Here is a 12,154-nt window from a genome sequence, read left to right on the forward strand (position 1 = left end):
TATTTTGTTAGTCTGTAGGGAGCAGTTTCAAAATGTGTAAAAACAACCCTGATGATGTCCTCTGGGTTATTTCTGGTAACTGAAAGCCTTCATTACAAACTGAAGGTATGGAGTTATAATGAAGTGGGCATTTATGAAGGCAAGGGGTGTCTAATGAAAGACAAAAGTGGGTTGCATTATGGGAAATGGCAGATTTAGTGATTTTGATGAATTATCCCAGACTAGGTATTGAAAGTCTGGATATCATGGCCTCTGCTGCTTTGATTTGATAATTCTCATCTCTTATAGTCCAATATCTTTGTCAATATGCATTACACAACTGCTGCAGTAGCCTTTTAAATCCACTTTGCCGTTAATATTATGCACTGGTTTACATTAGACTTAAGTGAAAGTCTGAGTTAACCCATATTACAAAAAGCTACAGCATAGTTTCTCTCTGTTTCTCATCTTTTAATTGCTTAAATGTTGATGCAGATTATTTTGGTTTTGGAAACCTGTTTTCAAAATGGACGTTGGAAATGGAAACGTATTTTGTGGTACCCATAGAAAAAAGAATCCTAAAATTGAATCAATATTGTAAACAAGTTTCCTCAGAACTATTTGTTAGAAAGTNTGTGTCTGTGTGTGTGTGTGTGTGTGTGTGTGTGTGTGTGTGTGTGTGTGTGTGTGTGTGTGTGTGTGTGTGTGTGTGTGTGTGTGTGTGTGTGTGTGTGTGCGCGTGTGTGTATAGATGAACAACGACCCAGATCTGAGGAGAGGCGGGTTTACGGTGTGGAGAGCAACAGCACTTTACTCGAGTGTGTCCCTCGATCACTTCAGGCTAAGGTCCTCTGGTTTTTACAGAAAGACGAAGAGAAACATGAGGTGAGTTTTACAAAAAAATACACAAAAGAATATATAATTTGATCTGTTGTTTTTAACAGAGAAGGCCAACCGAGTTTGTTTTGTTTAACAGCTAGCAACGCCACATTAACGATTCTTTAGGTTTTGTACTTTTTACAAACCCACCACCCCACTGCTACTTCATCACTACGCACAGCCGCATGTGTTTATCAATACACACAGCACACAGTTTAAGGCCATAACCTCTGCACAAACCCCCATCAGATAAAGGATCAATGAGTCAGGCAGACTAGACCAACATATTTAACTTAACAGCCTACTAGATGCTGAAGAGGGGGCTGGCAGGTTAACAAGGGGCATGTATTTTGGCCATTTTGCTAACAAGGGCGATTGCATACAACCTCCACTAATAGGTAGCAGAGTACAGGTGATGTATGAGTAAGTCAATTCCTATTTTAGGTTAGTTTATCCCAATGTATTCCTCTCCCCTACCTCTACCCAGAACAACATTTTTTTACCCCTATTAATCTGTCCGGATAGATAGATTGACCCTGCTCCTTCAGTGCAATTGTGGTGAACGGAATTACATTCACATAGTGAGGTTGTCTGTGACATTATTTCTTGAAAGAGATGTTAAAATTGATTTATATGTAATGTATCAATAAGGATTCATTGTACCGGGATGGTGGATATGCATTTAAAGGTATCAGAAAATATTTTTTGAATATTTTGAATGTAACATTATATTAAAAGCTGCATTATGTATGGACACTTGGGATGGTTGTATTCCTCACAGTATTCACTGTATTGAGTGCTCGATTGACTTTCTACCATTCGTAAATTATACTTTAGTTCTGTAGGTCCCTCTTGGGGTAGGAACAAATGTAGCCGTGAACATGACTTGAATAATGGCTACATCAATGGCTAGAAAAAAAATCGTTTCACTTTTTTTATCTCCATTTAGGTTCGAGGTGATGAGCGAGTTATAATGACCACCCACGGGCTGCTGTTTTTACGAGTGAGAAGCTCCGATGCTGGTGTGTACGTGTGCCAGACTGCCGAACATGGATATGTGCACACATTGTTACGTATCTCTCTCCACGTGCTCAGAGGGGAGAGGGTGGAGTCGGCGATCAATAGGGCTAATGAGGGGGACGGAGAGAAAGCTGCAGCTCCATGCCCCTTCTCCTTGGGCCCCCTACCAGGCCCCAGCAGCAGCCCCAGGGCCCTGGTGCCATCCTCAGTCCCAGGCCCCCACTCCAGGCTGTGGTACAAGGAGTTTCTCCAGCTGATTGGCTACGGGGATGCCCAGAGAGTAGAGGAGTACTGCGAGAGAGTGTGGTGCTCCGATAAAAAACGTAAAAAGGGCAAAAGGAAGTATGTTTCTCCAGGTGGCGAGAAGAGAGGGAAAGGAAGAAGAGAGGAGAACTCCCACCGAGTGCCCAGGCAAACCTTGGACGCCTGAGGAGAGCAGAGATTGACTGCACACACACACTCACACACACAGTCTAAAGGTCAGACTCACTCTGTGTTTGCACCATGTAAAAGGTTTTTAACATTGCTTACAACATGAGCAGCAACAGAAATAAACAACAGTAGCAGGCTGTATAGCTGTAGTAGCTTCATTACATATCATTCAGTAACTTAACCATGATGTTTTCATTGAAAAAGCAGCATTTTGCCCTACAGTATGTGTGTGGTGTTTACTGATTATGTGGCGCAGACCCTGGGTAAATACTATAAATGTCAGAGTCAGAGCAGAGGCCCTGGGAAAAAACGGACGACTGTTTGGCGATGTTGCCTCGGACTTGAAGAGAAAAATTATAATATTTATACTCCTGTGGACTGACCCAGCCCGATCCAACGCACACAGAGACTGCCCCATCTCTCCTTCAATGGCTCAATATGACAAACTCTTAGTATATCTATTAAGAGAGAAAACTATGATAAAACTAATGGCCTTTTAATCTTCTTTTTTGTACTATTATAACTTATTTTCTTGGTCTTTACTTTTAGTTCTGTAGTTGTTTTTAGATGACATGAACTGGAAAATGTAGTGCTATTGTTTTTGTACAGTGAAAAATGATACTGCTAATTTGATATACAGTAATGTAGTCACAGCTGTGGTGGGTGTGGTTATATTGACCACAATGCATACAGTAAGATGTTGCAATGCCACTAATATGGGTATTTGAGGCATGTTTTATTAAAATTATGCCCCCAATGGAAATAATTACTATTTAAGCACTTGTGAAAACTGTAGATGAAAAGTAGGCTGATCCGTATGTATTGTTGTTATTCTAAGTGTCTACATTTATATTGACACAATTTGGGTCAAATGTACCAACAGTATTGTGTGTGTTGTATATTGTATTTATCAAAAAATATCACAGTGTTTTTATGTGCACATCTGGTAAATAACTGTGTATTCGAAAAAGTAATCCTTCTCCGCTGGCTGCTCCAACCTCTCTCACTTTCTCTCTTACTCGTTCTCCCCCTCGCCTTCCACCCCCCTTAAACCAGTCTGTCCTCTTTTTAGTTGTTTGTTATTGTCTTGCAGATGGGATTCATAATCGCAACTATAAAATAAAAATGTAGAACACCACATTACTTTATTATTAAGAGCATTTTTAGGACGACCATACAAGCATGCCCTTAAAAACTGATGAGTCAGTTTCATGAATATGCATTTCATCTGAGATGACAGACACATCAAACAACCGGATGTTTCAGTTAATTGTAGCAGTTGTGCTAAAGATAGAGTCTGGAGGATCACCTCTTTTCCATGCTGTGCCTTATTTATCTCTAAATTGTGTCACTGTAGAGTCTGCCCTTGTTGTATTCCATGTATTCATAATGGGGTTAAATGGAATGTTCCTCAACTAACAGCTTTGACTGAGGTTGGAAATGTTGTGTCTGCTATGCCCCTTATAAATACCTGCCATTAAAAAAAGATGGGCCGACCCTTTCATGTTGTCATCTCTATGGTTGTAACTATCAATAATCACGTAGTGTACCGAGTCTACGTCCACACACATAAGAGAGTGAGAGAGCTGTGTGCAGCGATCACTTTTCATAATTATTCAACACTTTCAATTTAACTGATCGGTACAATTAACATGATATTTAAAATGTGTTTTTTTGCAAATTGTGCACCATATGCTGGGGAAATAAAAAAAATCAAATACAAAAATCCAATATGATGCTCATTCATATTCTGCCTTGGTCTACCTGAGTCGGTGGGGTGCTGAGGGCATTTGAGAATAGAATTCATGCTGCTGATTTATTCCACATGGCTACCATAGCAACAGGCTCTGAACCAGTTCAGCTCCTCTTCAAAGCTCTCGCTCTCCCTTGGTCAGGTTAACACTGTTATTTTGGCCCCTGGGCCCCTAATGGTCCCTTTAGCCACTTATAGATCACTCTCTAATGTACGCGACAGAGCCTTTTAGGTGGGATTAAAAGTGCCTTTGATCTTCTGGGACTGCGGTTGGCATTTGCCTGCTGGATGTAACTTCTGACAACTCAGATAGATGCCATTTCGGAAAAGATGCTAAAAACAAAGATAGTCTGGAGCAGCGCATATTTCTTCTGGACATCATACATTTCAAGGTTCAAGACCCCAATTTCGTGTGCTGAAATGCTATAAATCAATTAATTGATCTTCAAAGCGAGAAAAGAGTCAAAGGCAACTGCAATGTTTCTGTCACAGTGTGAAGATGACAGTGCTTATCATTTTCCTCTACCGGAACGCCTCTCCTTTTTTCCAGTTGCCTTTCCACGCACTTCTGTTTCCATCAGGAGCCAATGTACCAGAACGCTTTATTACAAGAGAAAATGTCAGGGAGGAAAGGGAGGATATGAGGCAGAGGAAAATGAACATGGAGGTCAGGCTGTAAACAAGCCTTTTACAGCCAGTAACACTCAGTGTGTGCAGTATACAGCGTGTGCACAGTGTGTATGTGTTGGTGTTTTTACGAAATTTGTTTGCGTTTGCATACTAGCCTTGATGAGCATGTCTGTGTAAATCAGAATGAAAGCCCAGCAGATAGGAAAAGACATGTGTATGTTTCTCTCTTTTTCTTCTCCCTTTGATTTTCTGTTATCAGTGATATAAAAGGCTAACCTTACAGTATACATATTGAGCACACCCTGCATGCTAAATGTGTTTGCTTTCACACCATTCACTTCATAATCTCTCTTCCATTCTGACACATAAGCTTCAGATTAAAGCCTCTGGGAAATACATTTCTGTTAATATCCTGGATTTACGTCCTCAGCCTTCATTTAGATCTTTATTACAGTCCTCTATTGCTTCAAAGTGCTTTTAATACCACCAAAAGATTCCCTTAGCTGGATTTGCTTGAAACCCTGGCTATTGTTTTAATGATCTTTACAATCCGTTTATTCGGTCGTACCGAGCAAGCCTTCGTTTTTATCTCTAGATATTATCAGCACAAATGTGCAAAAAGTGAAGGTTAAACATAAAATACAATACTCTTCACATCAATAAGATCCGATAAGCAAAGGGGAACTATTATCAGTAGAGGCACAGGAACTAGCTTGTCATGCATATCTGGTAAGGACAAAATGGACTACAGTTTTGAAGGCGCGTATTTTCCCAAATAGACATGAGGACAACATACATACACAACATAAATAAAGGGAATCTGAAACTACATAGACATGAACACACTGCACACACAAGCATCGTGTCAACATGTTCTGTGTTATCTCGCTGACACAGCTGTCTCTGAGGTACAGTATCCCCCCTCAGCAGTATGTGCGTTAAATAACCATCACCAGGAGGGGTTAGAATGACCATTTTGTATTTGGTCATCTGTCTGTCCATGATCTTTGATTTTCAAACATACAGTGTCATTAAAATGCAGTGTGAGCACCAGTGTGTGTGTGTGTGTGTGTGTGTGTGTGTGTGTGTGTGTGTGTGTGTGTGTGTGTGTGTGTTCCATATTTCTATGTATGTATAAAACATGCCTACCAGCCATAATCCTGTGATGTTTCCCACGGTAGATCATCTGGATTTTCCCCTCCCTTACTGCTGCTAGCTAAGGCAAAGCAGAGAAGGCAGGGCAAATCTGTAAATCAGAAAGTGTGAAGTGAGTGAAGCAGCGAAAGGGATGGGGAAATGAAAAGGGAAGAAAAAAACAGGTAAGATGTACCCGGAGAGGAGTGTTATGTGAAGCTCTGCGCTCTCCTCATCTTGGGGCTTTGCCTCTCATGGGACCTACACATCTTTGAATAATGCTGCCTGATCTGGCAACCTGGAGAAGTGGTATACCTGATGCAAGTCAAAAACATGCTGAAAGTCAACTTGTCAGAGAGGTATAAATCAGTAATGCTGTTTAGTGCAGCTAAAAAATAACAATTTGTTGTCATATGTTTTTGGAGCCCATTTCCAGCTCATGGTCTGAATATAAATCCATCTGTGATTCTTTGTTTGGGTGCATGTGTCTGTATGCATTAAAGTACATTCAATTCTGTGAATGTAATGCACATGCCATGGGTGTGTGTACAAGTGTGTGACGCAGCGCTTTGTCATTAATCTGGGTGTAATCACTACATCTGTGTCCCTGTGGGGGTTGCTCTCTCCTCTAATCCATCTCTTTATCCCTGCATCTCATTACATCACTCTGACCTCTGCACTGTGACAACCCCAGCAGCTGGTTTAAGATGTTAAACAACAAATAGCAAGTGCAGTCAATCAAAGACGACTCTCCCAAAATCTGAATGTGTGTTTTTGTAAGTAAAAAAGCTATAAACCAACACTCATACTGTGGTTTCACTCGATGATCACTTAGGAAAGCGTGACAGTGACGAAATGTGTATGCTTGAAGCAGGCATGCAGTGTAAGAAGAATGACTCTTTATCTATAGATCCCAAAAGATTTTATATAGCAGCAGAATTTTTAATATTCAAGGCCTTGTATGTGAGTGTTTATTATGCAGGGAAACTGCCTCTGGAGTGAGTTGTGTGTTGACTGAGCCTCTCTACTTGTCTAATCAATATGACTGATATTCTCTCTCTTTCTCTATGCCTATATTTATGTGTATGTTTGTATTCAAACATTGACAGTTTCTATTTATTTTGTTTTCTTTATTTATTTGAAATAAATTACTATCAATAAAAAAGAGAAAAGGAAGGAAAACATTGAAGATGTCTCTGTCTTAGCGGCCATTCTTTATAAAGTAATAATTACTAATAAGTGATGTGTGTCGAGTCAGAATTGCAGGAAATGAATCTACCGCATCAGAAATAATAGTTTTTCTCATTTATAATCTTCTACATGACAAACAGCTTAGTCAAAGGAATTAACAAATAATAATATAACAACTGTGATATGATGATGAAGATGAAGCGTCTAGTTTCCCCCCTCTGTAGCAAAGAGATAAGAAATTAGAAAAAAAACAAAGCTCACGACAACATTTTAACCAACTCTGAATCATCCAAACCCCCTGACTCAAAGCTGCACTGAGCAACTTAGACTGCAAGGTATTAACAGACGCTGCTTCCACAGAAAAAGTAAGGATTTAGCTGAGTGATCTAATTAAAAGTATGAAGAAGATTAATCACCCTTTGTGACATTTTCGGAAACGTTCTTGAAAGCGTCTTGTTGTACCTTCATACTTTGTAAGTGATTAAATTAGATTTGTCTCAAATGTACTACATCACTGATTAACTCTCAGCTTTACGTTTGCACCCACTTCCTCCTCCAGAGACCACTACACCGGAAAATATTGTCAAATGCATCTGATTTTGCAAATGTGCCTTCTTATAAAGACTTAATTAAACATCCATCATTGCAAAGCCATTGCAAATCTGTTATACTTGCATGTTCAGTGTGGGATTTGCTTGGATGAATTCCTCACACTGTCTATGAACCAATGCTGTTGTATTTGCAGCACCAGTCTGTTTAGCAGCTTTCATGACAACATAACACAAGTCAGCTATGAAATTAAATCTCCCAATGGAAAATGACTATAACAAATGCACTATACTCTGTGTCATTATCTGCACCCTTTACACAGTTCTCTGAGATTCTAAATAAACAGATTTGGGGCTTCCTGTGTTTCCATATCTGAAGTAAGTTATGATTTATGGCGCAGTTTCCTTAATGAGGTACAAGCTTTATGCTCCGTCAGTATTATAATACTGATGTTATAGATTTGCTCTACCCAGGTGCAATGGATGGCAGTTACACTTGAAGCTGAGGTGCATAAACCTGAAAAACTGTCCTCAAAATGTACTTTTCATACATTTTACGAGGCACTTTCTCCAGCAAATACATCAGCAACAAATAACACAGCAATGTGTGTGCATTACAGCAGCAGGCAGCTGGGAGCCTGTGGTTGCTGGTGAATATTTGATGAGAGAATGGATCCTCTCCCCGGGCAGGTTGAGTACAGTGTGCATACTCAATCGGGCACATATACACACATACACACACACATGCAGGCACACACGAATGTGTACACACACCAGGTGGTACAGTTCCTCTGCGGTTCCAGAGCATCACGCCAAGAAGGTGCCAGTGAAGGTGATATTAGAGCACACTGCATAACTGCCCATGAAAAGCACACCAGAAAGTGATGCCTCATATTCTCAATAATCTCCATCTTAGACATCATCAGGTCACACGCTGATGCACACATGCAAGGTCATCTTCTCGTTTTCAACAGCAGATTTCACTTTTCAAGAGAGAGCAACATACAAAGATGCCTAGAAAGGGAGCAATTCAAGTGCACTTGCAATTTTACCTTGCAACTGTTTCAGCATTCCACATTCAGTAATTCTGGATCAAACCAGTATTGCTGAATGTTTTAGCACATTATTAAAAACCTGTTTAGAGGCTTGATTATGTTTTGTTCTGCAGTGCAGACTTTTCAAATAGCTGTGCACTTTTAACTGCATTAGCATACTTTAGCATACACAATGTAACTCAAAACTCAAAACAATCAGACATGGTGCTTATTTACTGTTATGAAATTAATGGAAAACATTCAGGTGGGGTTAAATTCAAATACATACCTTAAACACTAGTTTGAGGGGTTATCAGTAAGAAATGTGTTATGTAAAGACTACATGGGAAATAGACTGGAGAGGTGCAAACACTTTCAGTCATGACAGAAACCCTAAATGGATGATAAATAAATGGTACCTCGCACTGTAAAATAAATAGAAATTAGCATATTTCAATCATTTTGGCTTTCTTAAGAAACATATGCATTATGTGTACAGTACCTGCTTGTTAGCTGATCAAGGTTTTCCCTGACACTGTACACTGGAGGCAGGAGTCCTCAGGTAGTCTAAAACCTCCATCTTCTTTTACACCTCTTCAATTATATACAGCCTGCTGTCTAGACCTTATCACAGCACCTACAAACATTCTGTGGTTCATATTCCTGCTGAACATCAAACAGACTACAAACCTAAAACAATTATAGTGTTATATATTCACTGGCAGGGTGAACACATTTACTTTCACAGTATAACATTAATATTTCAATTGATTTCAACTCTGCCGTTATAAGGCAAGAGGATCTCTGAGAACATAATACAGATGATTGCACTTTCCATTTCATCCTTTTAATATAGTATTCTAATGGAAACTAGATTTGTCTGATGCAAGAAAGATGTCTAACTCAAGGTATTTGCCAGACCTGATAAAGGCTACATTAGCACTGAAGCATCTGAAGCTCCGCCATATCTTCCTTATTTTTTCTATTTAGAGCAAACCCTTTTCAAGTCAATTCCAATCCTCACATCTACCAATGACTTTTCCTCCTATCTTTATGGTATTCATCAATTTTGTGCCCTCGTTTTTCCATTATCAGATGTATTTTTATCCTCCCCACTCTCATTTCGACACCCTCCCACCCTTCTATCGTTTGCCAGTCTGAATCTGATCAGCAGTGATTTCCTGCTCACTGATTTGTAGGATTCGAGGGCGTGAACTGTGTTATGCATAGAATTCTCCCATGACATGGCAGCCGAGGGAGGGGCTGGTGGGGAAATCAAGATAAGAAACGGGGGAGTGGCATTAACACTGATGCCTTTTGGACGCTGTTCCTTTAAGGGTATTTTTAGTATGGCAGATAGCGGTGGTCACTCGACAGGAAAAAAAGCCTGGGTGGCTTAAAAGACTTGTGCAGTGTTCTGGCATGATGTGGAGTGAGGAGAGGAAAGAAGAAGGCACAACACAAACCCTCCCTGGTGACACACAGCACACTGTCAAGGCTTTGTAACTCTACCTGCGTATCATGCCCATTCTAACACAAATTAGTCAGTCAATTCAATTGTTGGAGCATTTATAATGTGTGACAATAGTGAATTGAATCAGTCTGGGAATAACTGGATTCTTTACAGACCTTGGATTAACCAATTTAATTTGTCATAAATATAATTATTAAGAAACTATCCTTCAATATTTGCTATATAATATTTCAACAAACAATATGCCAGCTCACATCACACAAATTATGCCTGACTTCAATATATTTTACCAAAACATTTCATCGCCTGGGACCTCTGATTTTATTGTTGTCATTTTTTGTGCATTCCACTGGTCTTTTAGTTCCATCTAGAGAGAAGTGTTGTGAGTGCATCTTCCCCTCCTTGGGGTAGATATGTAAATTTAATGACACTGGCAAAGTGTGTGTGATCGGGTTACTGCATATAGATTACATGGTGAACCTGCCGAACACAGAGGCACAGCGACCTAGAGACCTAGAGAGGACAGCCGTACGCCTCCATGCAGGTTACCACTCCACACCGCTCCGGCTCTCCAGAGAAAACCATGCCGGGGAAAAACTGCTTTGCCTTCCTCAAGGGTCAACGTCAGAGGTGTGTCTTTCCTGCAAACTAGTCTCTTTACTAAACAACTTTTTAGAAAGGCATGTGTAAGAGACCCTGAGTTGTTGCTGTTGTTGCTGTTGCTGTCTCCTCCATAGGAATTATATCTAAGAGAAAATAAATAGCTAGGCAGCACTGTGCTCCAGTGTGTCAGCTTAATTAAAATGAGAGTGAGATAAGTACTGCTTCTGAGCTCTGGCTGTTAAAGTGTGTTTGTGTATAAGAGAGAGACGTGTAAAGAAAAGGGAAATAGAGAGAGAGAGAGAACGGGCTCAACTGCACTGAGAAGAATACAAATGCTCTCTAAATGTGATGTCTTTCTAATGGTGTACGGCTGAGTGAGCAGAAAGGTAATGCTGCAGAGAGGAAAACCACAGAGGCACCTGCTCAACTGTCAGATTGGACTTGCCATCATGTCTATATGTGTGTTGGAAAATGAAATTCAGGGATAAGCACATTAATAGTTAGCGTTAATGGAATCTGGGATTTCCCATGGCAGCAATGTTGCTTGATGGTATACGCTATTGTTACCTCTTGGGCCCTGGATTAAGACACACTTGTTTTTTTTCCCAAAGTCGAAAGAAATGCAGGTTACATGCAGTAAATAACTACCAAAAGGCCCGCAGGTGTGATTATATTCATCCTGTTCTGGATGTACATCCAATCTCTCTCCCTAGCTTTCAGACACCTGAACCGTTAATAGTATGGTTCCTTCTCATGGGGATCACCTTTCATGTTCAGCTGTGCAGCATGTACAGGAGGAAACAGTCCTCAACATTAATACTAATTATTTATATCAAATGCTATCCGTACCTTTTTTTTTTCCAGATGTAAATGATTTAGCTTATAATAACATGCTTATGGTACATTCATCTGGGCTTTATGTCTCCATTAGGACTGCTAAATCCCACTACAGAGAAGGAATGATGATCTGTCTGTTTCCTTTGGCTTGAATGAAAATAATATTTAAAATGTTTTTGAAGCCATTGATGGAAATGTTGTCTCAGTTCCTTGGCTGAATTTACTCACTTCACATAAGGTAAAGCCAGACAAAGGGAACCCAAAGGTAAAACACATTTTAATATTCAACCTTTTCATATTGTTCCACATGAGCAGCTGGAAATCTTTTCCTTCCTCAATACGCATGAGAGCAGGCAATTAATTTTAGGCTCCATCTCTACAAACCAGCATTTCTGTTAAAGTGTATGATGCTTTAGCTATGTGAGTGCATGATTTAAGTCTGGTCTGGCTTTATCCCAGTATGCGTGGGAGAAAAAGGATGGTGACAGAGGCGATTGTAGTTATTGCATTTAAACTGAAAAGAGGGGAAAGAGCAAAAGCAAAGAACATGATGGTGCTGTATCTGGTGATTGCCTGCTGTTTAACAGTCTTACATAATATTGTTGACTGACAAACATGACTCACTTGATGAACAGGATAA

At 39.9% G+C, this 12,154-nt stretch overlaps 1 protein-coding gene across 2 annotated transcripts in view; it reads left to right on the forward strand.

Annotated features, from left to right (window-relative positions):
* Window positions 1–4,007, forward strand: part of sema3e (sema domain, immunoglobulin domain (Ig), short basic domain, secreted, (semaphorin) 3E) — a 23,352-nt gene extending 19,345 nt beyond the window's left edge. For both annotated transcript variants that reach the window (XM_010782339.1, XM_010782340.1), the window contains exons 16-17: window positions 731–864; window positions 1,808–4,007. In XM_010782339.1, the coding sequence (XP_010780641.1) occupies window positions 731–864; window positions 1,808–2,308 (635 nt within the window). In that variant the 3' untranslated portion in view covers window positions 2,309–4,007. The remainder of the gene's footprint in view (window positions 1–730; window positions 865–1,807) is intronic.
* Window positions 4,008–12,154: the final 8,147 nt, after the last annotated feature.

The sequence above is a fragment of the Notothenia coriiceps genome, unplaced genomic scaffold (genome assembly GCF_000735185.1).
Source record: "Notothenia coriiceps isolate Sejong01 unplaced genomic scaffold, NC01 NC01_scaffold00024637, whole genome shotgun sequence".
Taxonomy (NCBI): Eukaryota; Metazoa; Chordata; class Actinopteri; order Perciformes; family Nototheniidae; genus Notothenia; species Notothenia coriiceps.